A 9,504-nucleotide genomic window follows, 5' to 3' on the forward strand; every position below is an offset into this window, starting at 1 on the left:
GACTAGTCATTAGGGATGAAAATCCTTGCTCGCATTCCCACGTATAAGGGAAAATTAGCAGCTGGGGAATAGTGCGAGACCACGGCTTCAAAAAATTCAAAATCAACCTCTCCTGAACTAATAACACAGAATCTACTCGCGTACCACCTGGAAGACCTTCGCGTACCAGTGTCACGCGTACCACAGGTTGGGAACCACTGCTCTGCACAAAAAACTGATCTCATTATCCGGCGCCTCTGTTCTCTATTAATTAATAAAATCATGTCTTGGTACTTATATCAACGAAGGTTTTTCCTACCACAAGCTGATTAATTTCATCAACAACACAAGCTAAATGATCAATTTTGTAACGGACTATAATATATTCTCAATAATAAGGAGATAGTCATAGGGCAAGTTTTTGCAATTTTTGCAACTTTTTTTTACAGCTTCCGGCAGCTTCCCAAATACTCGTAAGATATGTAGAATGCCGTTTTAAGCTGTTAAAAGGAATCTTATAGTGCAACTTTTTGCAACTTTTGTCCTTTTTTTCATGAAAGTATTTTCGGTTTTGGTGAAATACACGGCCAAAGTCGACTGAAACACCGTAAATCAGCACCGAAGTACTGATATTTCGGGAGATGAGCCGCTAAATTGACCTTTTTTTAGTCAACCGAGCAAAATGTGGCCTTTTAGTGCAACTTTTGCAACTTTTGTCAAAAATAAATAAATAAATGCTACTTTCCGCGGATTTAACTGCAACAAAAATTGCCCTAGTAATTATAACGTCCTCTTGATGAGACTACAATATCGATTACATGCTCTAAAACGGGGACGGGGGCAATACGGCCCGCGGGCAGAATTTCGACCGGCCGGTATTTTGACCTGCCCTCAAAGAGTTTGTACTATGAAAATGAAATTATGTTCTGAAAGTATTGACAAATTTTATCCGTCACAGAATGAATCTAAGTTTGCCAATGTGAGAAAGATGGACATGAAACTACTTGCTCTGTTAAGGTGCGTACATACATACCATGAACATTACAGATACAAGGCTGCGTTTCAATATAACAGATGTTCACGAGCAGTCTTTACTACGGGGTTTGTACATACGACATGCAGCCATAGAGTTCAAAGAATGTGTGGACAACTCTGACCAACCACAGATGTCTGAATGACTTCAGCAGCTACTGTAAATATATTCAATAAATATTGTTTTTGGTCTCGATGCTGTAAACTTAAAGTTTACGGTTTATTCCTTGTATAGGTGGGTAAATACGCGAATAATGTATATGTTCTGTAATCCGGCCCGTCAAGTGCATAATTTTCCCATGTCCGGCCTGCTGACCGGAGAAGTGGCCCGCCCCTGCTCTAAAATATTGGTTGTATAAGTTGTCCGCGTTAAATGTCTCATAAATGATGTTACGCCTTGCACAGAGCATCGATAAGGAAAGAAATCGATTTCAGCGTATGTAATGCATTCGCTTTCGTAAATTTGCTATGGAATTCACAATTATTCATATGAGTAAATTCAGGCTCTTGAAGATGGCTAGAAGTAGCGATACTAGAACTTGACCAGAATGGTACGTCTACGATATATCCCTGTACACCATTTTCCACTATCCCGATGGGGAATTAAACGCGAATATTCAAGTGCAAATGAATTTATTCTGATTCTGATTCACGATCGATGTCAGTGATAGATGACCGTGGCTTAATCAGAACGGCTTGATGCTAAAGCAGTGACCGTGGACGAATTCTAATCTCATGGAGATGTGATTGTGCAATCCCTGAGGATAAATACGGATATATCGGCAGGAGAGTACCGTCGGGAATCGATTGTAGACCTTGGTCTCATTGTCAGAGTTCCCCGTGTAGATCTGCGGACCAAGTACAGAGGTTAGCAATTATATCAGGTCATCTAGACCAGTAATTCTTAACCTTCTTGCGTGTTTCAGTGGACTATCATTTTCATGCTGCGACTATAATAACTTTTAAAGCCTGGAAATTGATTCGAAATCGCAAAAAATGAGATGATTTAATTTGGTCTAGTCGAGGAAAAATATTAATAACTAAAAACTAAAATGTTGACGATGACTCAAAAAATTCTACTTTGCACCCCATTCACCCCCCAAAAAATTACATTGGTCTACAAATTTCGAAAAAAATTGTGCGCCAAAAATTTTAATGGTTGATCTAGGGCTAGGCTGATTCAAAGTTGCTGAATCCGATTATGTGCTCAGAATTTCTCTATCACGTCAGACTTTTCCGGCATAAATTTTTCTCATTTTCACAAATTAATCAAATTTCAGTTTTCGTTAGTGACATCACGGTAAGCATACAACAGCAACAGAGCATATATTGTTATAGAAATCATCTATCATGAAACCTGGGTTGTTGTAGTACAGAATGAGTGAGTTTCCCATGAACTTGAACCTAGTGATTCTCTGTCTTCGTTCAATAAGAAGCCGTTTTCGACCCATAAAATTACACTGGTCTACAAATTTCAAACATAATTTTGCCCAAAAGTTTTTAATGATTGATTCAAGCTAATATTACGTTGCTGAAAGCGATTTTATGCTCAGAATTTTTCTAATACGTGAGATTTTTTCGGTATGTATTTTTCTCATTTTTTAAAATTAATCAAATTTCGGCTTTCGTTAGTGATATTACGGTGAGGATACAACAGCAACAGATCAAATATTGTTATTGAAGTTATCTACAATGATGAAACCTGGGCTGTTGTAGAACAGCATAACTGAGTTTACCGTGAACTTGAATCCAGTGTTTCTCTATCTTCTTTCGATCAGGACCTCTTTTTACCCATAAATTTATATGTGGATGCAACTTTATTTAGTCGGTAGCAGTTATCATCTTTATACACCACTCTTCGTTTAAAGATTGTGATTAGTAGCTCCGTACTTAACTTAGTTCCCTACGTTATCTATTTTTATACATCTGTCCTGCAGACTTAATCGGCCAATGCATTTAATGACAGCACACTGCTCTTTCGTAAAACGAAAAGCTTGCAAACAATAAACATTGTATTGTTGGTATATTATGTAGAAAAAAATTGTTCACTCCGGTGCAGGACCCAAATATGTGGCCCTTTAAGCTTGTTTTGAAACAGTGAAATAAAACAGGATGTCTGCTTTTTCAAAGAAAAAAGTGCTTATCATGATAACTTGAAAGAATTTATCATCAGTAATCTCCGCCTGTACTTATCATGTTAATTTTTCTTCTCCAGTTTCCATATGCCGTCGCATTTTATCGGAATCGAGGAAAGAAGTTGCTGAACTGTTTTTTTTAGTTTATTGCCATGATATAAAGGGATTCGTTTGCATGGTCTATTATAGAGAACCAAATAAATGGAGACTGCTTACTAATAGCTCAACACGAAACCTGAAGTGAGAGTTACTTCACAATATAAATAAATATGCATCGATTCTAGCACAGTCGATCAGTCTCGACACACTGGCGTAGCAGCATGTGCTGCCGCCCCTGGCTCTCGCTTAAAATGCCGCCCCCCTAAGTAGACCCAGCTAATATCAATATAGATTCATGTTCAAACAATCTTGTCAATAAAAATAATTACAAGTAATATGCCGCGTCTCAGCCTCACGGTCTCAACGTTAATAAGGCCAAAAATATTAAGGACAAGAAATAGCTAACGGGTGTATTGTGGAAATAGAAAATCAATAGCCGTCTCAAAACTTAACTTTTCGGGCTTTGCCGATGAAAAATCAGCGATAATATCCTCAAATTCAAGATTTTGAACGTAGTCTCTTTCTATAGACCAGTGGTTCTCAACCGGGGGTCCGCGGACCCCTGGTGGTCCACGAAGCATTTTCAGGGGATCTCCGAAGCCTCTGGTCATTATAAAGTCATTGGTAACCTAATTTACATTTTTCTAATTAGGAAAAGCATGGGACAGTTCTCGCTTCGCTTCATAATTACTGAAACTTTAGGACTCACGTCATTAAAATGGTCGTCTGAGATGAAGTATCCGACTGTGCAAACTCATTTTATTGTCAACTTACCAATGGCATGCCGATGCAAACATATATTGCTGTTTATAAATGTTTTGTTAAGGTTTCTGAAAAATTAAATGTTGGAGATAGCATTTTGGATTTGCAGTTGTCAGTCGCAGCAAATTTGTAAACATTCGTTTGAAATAAAAGTTCCTGAACTTTTTTCCTGATCTGTCACAATGAAGGAATTGAAACCGCGCCATTTTCTTCTGTGATATAACCACTACATACCTTAAAGATGAGATGCTAGATAGAAATGACTACATAGGCTGCGTGGACATGATATGTTCATTACAAACACACACAAAAACCTATCGTCGGAAGCGTTACGCGTTAATATTAGGCTACATTCACCACCAATATATCTTTGTGGAAATGGACTTTCGGCACTCGTTCATATCCAACCAAAGATGAGAATTTTCAAAACAATAAATACAGGTGGAAAATTCGTTTCGAAATATTAAAAGTCTACCTAATTTCGACATATAGGGTGATGTTATTTTCAGAGGTGGTCAAAGTAGTCAAGAAATCTACTCAAGTAGAAGTAGAAGTAGCGACGAAAAAATCTGCTCAAGTACGAGTAGAAGTACTTCTTCTTTAAACAACCTAAAACTACTTGAAGTAGAAGTAGAATTGACTGACTTTAAATGTACTCAAATGGATTGTAAAAAGGTGCAAATTGAGCTATGCGATAGGTTACAAGCTTGAATTATATTGATGCATACCAGCAGGTATCCAATTTTCGATAGCATAAGCATTCGTCCACATCATGGGATGACAATGATAGTATTGATAAGGAAATGCGATACTAATCCTCTGTTTTCTCGTGCAGCACGTTTTAAAAAAAAGCATCGTATAGCGCCATTCCCCATATTATAAGGCCCGAAGTTCAGTCGAAGAGCAATACGGAGAAATTGTATAGGATACGGTGTAAACACTTTGCGCGATTAGTAAACGTTAATAAAAATTATGGTGGACCGTAAAAAGGCCATATTGTGTAGCATTATTTCCAGAAATTAAAGGCATTATTACACTTGCTTTTATACTTCAACATGTATGTTTTCCAGACAAAAGAACTGATATTAATTATAACTCAAAGTATATGATACTGGTAATTGAAAGTGAAATATCAATACTACTTCTAAAAGCCGAACATGCATTTCATATTTTTAGTCCAGAAAGTTTCAAAGGTGGTATGCTAAAACAGCTCTAAAACTAAAAAAAAAGGTCAGAGTCCACTTTTCCAGATTAGGACACGCCATGGACATGCTAAATTACGATATGACAAGTAAATGCTAGATTACGAAACATCAGTTTCAAACGTTATGATGAGCCATGTATACTGTGATGAAATATTTGATATGGGCGAAGGGCGACAATGTGGTGTGAACGGAACCACGCCAACCCTCTACATAAATTATATTCACCGATACTTTCGTGAAATCATACTGGTCACTCCGTATCCACTGCGCGCGAAGCGCGACGAAAATTCTGGGCTTTAATCAACTTTTATGAAAATTAAATGTTGATACTCCGTGAAAACAGCCCCGAACTTCCTCAGGCTATCTTCCTGATTGGAAGATTGAACTACTTCTACTTGACAAACTGAAAAGAGTGAAAAGTAAGTAAGTAGATCACAAAATATTACAAAGTAGAAGTAGCTAAAATCAGATCTACTTGAGTAAGTACCAGAAGTAGAGGATAACTACTTGAGTACTTCGAAAAAGTAGAAGTACTTCGTTACTGACCACCTCTGGTTATTTTGAGTAAAATTCATTTTCTGGCTGTTTATTACTAACCTAAAATCAATGTTTGCACAAGACAGTTGGCGGTTGCACGATAATTGAGCTAATTTTGAACGAAAACTTGAGGGGGTCCACGGGGGTCTGTGGCGGTTCAAAAGTGGTCCGCGAAGACAAAAATGTTGAGAACCACTGCTATCGATAGAGCTGATAGCCGATCATCATTCATGGGAGATTGTAAATAAGACTTAATCAGTTTGTACTTTGAGAAGCTCCTTGCACAGCCCTCAATTGAAAGACCAATGGTCAGATTAAGTTCCGCACACGAGTATAAATATGGTGTCGAATGAGGTAGCTTTGTATTAACTAACCAACCATTGTTAGGAACACGCGGTCTTGACGGCTATTTCGGAATGGTTCCATTGTCATGTTAACATTGTTTGTTTGTTTTGCGTATTCATGGTGTTTGTTGACTACTATGGTCATTTACACCAGACCGGTATTCTTCTTATTTTCCATAACTGCCGACTTATAGCACGGCTCACCTCTAGGCTTTTGTATGACACCGCTGTCGCGGATGGGGTGACGAGGAGGAGCCTAGGTAAACCTCCAACACTTAGGTATCGGGATTCTGAAGTCGACCTCGGTCGGACTCGAACCCGCTCCCATTGGTGTTGCAGCCACGGATTATGCCACTGCGCTACCTCGCAACCTTGTCATGTTAACATAATAATGCGTGTTTTACGAATTAGCGTGACACTAGTTTTCGTGACCAGTTTTATTAAATTTTAGCTCACGGGACGCCAGCTATAGCACTACCAATTACGCTGCTTTAGCCAGCTGTGTACTGTACACTGTGTTAGCCTCATTTTGCCGCCCCCTTGGAGCCTGCCGCCCCTGGCGCAGAGCCAGAACCGCCAAGTGGCTGCTACGCCACTGTCTCGACATAGGACATTCTGTGGCCTAAACCAAATAACATGTTTTCTATGATGGAACAGAGCCAGATATGAGAATTGGCTAACTTCTAGTGATGTGTTTAAATAGTTTCCAGGCTTTTTGTCAGTGTTTTGCATGATTAAACGCCAGTTCTAATTACAAAAAGCTTTACATTTTTGGTGGTTTCTGATTTGCCGTAACATTTTACTATGGACTAGAGTTGGTCGAAGTGATCGGCGTTGCTACTCAAGAAGCACAGCTAACGCCTTACATTTCTACTCAATTACAAGTAGAAGTAGAAGTAGTAATTTATAAGACATGTGAAAACTATTTTAAGTGGAAGACGAAATGGAAGGTATGAGAGTTACTAAAAGCCAGTAAATATCCAAGTATACTTGATCGGCAGGGGGAGGAAGAGAGTGGTCGCATGCTTTCAACAGTTAGTTGGAGGTGGCTACATATGAAATCGCAAGATGTATCGTCGCAGCTAACGCAAAACTACTATAATGACACCACCCATGGGTTGAATCTATGAAAAAAAATTCAGTTGTCTTGATTTTGAGGCTATTTCCCGCGTTTCTCATGACAATTTAACTCATGATAGTGGTGCAATATTATCCCTGAACTACTTTCTACTTTACAAAAAACAAATTAGTCATGCAGAATACTGTTCAGGTAGATGTTGAAGTAGTTGTAAAACATTACTACTTCAGTAAGTACTGCAAGTAGCTAAAATCTACTTGAGTACCGCGAAAAAGTAGAAATGTTGAACATATATATTATCTCAAAAACGTGATGTGATGGAGCAAAATTAGTGTCAGATTCGTATTCAGCGCCCCCACATTAGATATTATTGACAAAAAAAAGTCCTGGCGCAAAACTCGTGCTGACCAATGTTATCAGTCATACACCCCTATATCTGACGCAAGTTGAAGTAATTTCGTTTAAAGAAAGGTTCTGCCCGCCCGCCCGCACTGGGTCATCGGAACCACATCCCCTCTACAAATCAATTTTAAATGTCAACACTAATGCCGGCCGCTTTACGGGCAGCCATTTGCCGACAATGTAAAATACATTGGATTCACCTTGTCTGAACCACCTTCTTTTACCATCTGATACTTTGCTCGGTCAGTACCGCACGCCACTTTGTATTTGGTCACCCACTGGTCGTAATATTGCGGCCTTCCTTGGGTGATCACCCCAGCCACTCTTTTCACCGTTTCGAAGTCTACTTCGATCCACGCACCGACAGAATCTTCAAGTTGATAATAAGTACCCAATCAATAATTATTTTTATAATACTTTCGCCGGAATATCGTCTCTGGCATCATGTAGACGTTCACCTTTTCATATATTGTCATAACTCACTATCCTGCAGCTTCTAGTGTTTTAATATTACCTTAAATGTACAAAAAATATTGTCGCTATTTAACTCATGTACATCCAACAATATTTCATTGAAGCTATTGTCAATAGGCGAATTGAAATGGACAATTATTACTTTTTTTCGAAGACCATGAACCAGTGCTTTGATGAGAGATTCTGTTATCGAGACGCGCGCGGTAGGGCTCGTAGGTTTCTCTCCAGTACCCAGAAGCAGTAACTGCGTGATTGGGAATCAGTCCCGATTTCATTCCCATGTAACAAACTGCAATATTGATCAATTTTTATGCTGACGAACAACATGAGAATAGTATTCCATACTTACGTTCAAACTTTCTGATAAAGTTTCTTAAGCCTTTGAAAAAGAGATGGATGGATTAAACGGGGCCTACGTGTCGTAGGCCCCGGATGTGATGATTAGAGTAGTTTTTGCTGTTTATTCAACAAAATACCGAATATTTTCGTTGCCTATCGCCTGTTAGCCTCTATGATTAGGGTAATACTCATAAAATTGATCTGATGCCAAAGTCTCCGACATGTCTGTCAAGTTCGTACAAGAACGAACACCGCGTATTAGCCTGCTGATAATTTTCTCCGAATACCTACTGTTGTCAACAATCGATTGCGTCATTTCCTCCATTGCGTCTTCCACTCCGTAATCAGCCGTTCTTCCACAAGCGCATATCGAAGCCAAACAAATTAGAACTTTCAGATTCATCTTGTCAGCTCGTGTTGCAGTCTAATAGCAATGTGCTTGGAGTGGTTTGGAACCTTGTTATATAGAAATAACACGAACGGCTGGATGAGAATAATATTGCCTAATATAGTAACATAATATGCTAATACATTGTACACAACGGAGAGAAATCCTACAGGTGAAAGTATTCCCTTCTTGGAGTGGACGCATATCTATATACTCTTCATGGAATCTTCAATTAGGCATGTTTACTCAAGTTTGTTTGGTCTACCTACTTGCCTCAGTTAATCTATTGATTTTGGTGCCTCCTTGATGAATTTCCCTCATCCAAGTATTTAAATTCGTGTCGTTGACGCTTCGAGGTGGTCGAAATTGTCTCGTCCCTGCGATTCGCTTTTATCAGACCTAATTACTTTGAGACTTTCTTTCGATTTCAAATTCCGAGAAATCCCCAAACAGATATTTTGATCAAACGATAGAGTGAAATAGATATACCGCAGTTGAAAAATTTGTTTCTGCTCTCATTATCATATATATACAAGGAAGTTAAGTGAGAATACGGAAGTTTTCTGTGCGCGCGAACGCATTTCAACCTTTCTCGCAAATACTTGAGATAATATCAGATTTATGATGAGTCAGGTAGGAATGTCATCCAGGGTTATTTGGGAGTTTTCAAAATGGAATAAGCTCGCAGACGATCCAAAGTTATTTCGTAAATTAACATAACATGGTATAT

General features: G+C 38.7%; 1 protein-coding gene across 1 annotated transcript; it reads right to left on the reverse strand.

The window, feature by feature from the left end:
- Positions 1–1,627: 1,627 nt before the first annotated feature.
- Positions 1,628–8,938, reverse strand: LOC145457733 (lactadherin-like). Its single transcript, XM_080336013.1, has 5 exons — positions 8,678–8,938; positions 8,397–8,426; positions 8,190–8,336; positions 7,774–7,943; positions 1,628–1,859 (listed from the first exon to the last, which is right to left on the reverse strand). Exons 1-5 carry the CDS (start codon positions 8,787–8,789, stop codon positions 1,698–1,700), a joined length of 621 nt encoding a protein of 206 aa, XP_080192139.1. The 5' UTR covers positions 8,790–8,938; the 3' UTR covers positions 1,628–1,697.
- Positions 8,939–9,504: the final 566 nt, after the last annotated feature.

The sequence above is a fragment of the Botryllus schlosseri genome, chromosome 2, assembly GCF_051294905.1.
Source record: "Botryllus schlosseri isolate E-star chromosome 2, Bs_hap1, whole genome shotgun sequence".
Taxonomy (NCBI): domain Eukaryota; kingdom Metazoa; phylum Chordata; class Ascidiacea; order Stolidobranchia; family Styelidae; genus Botryllus; species Botryllus schlosseri.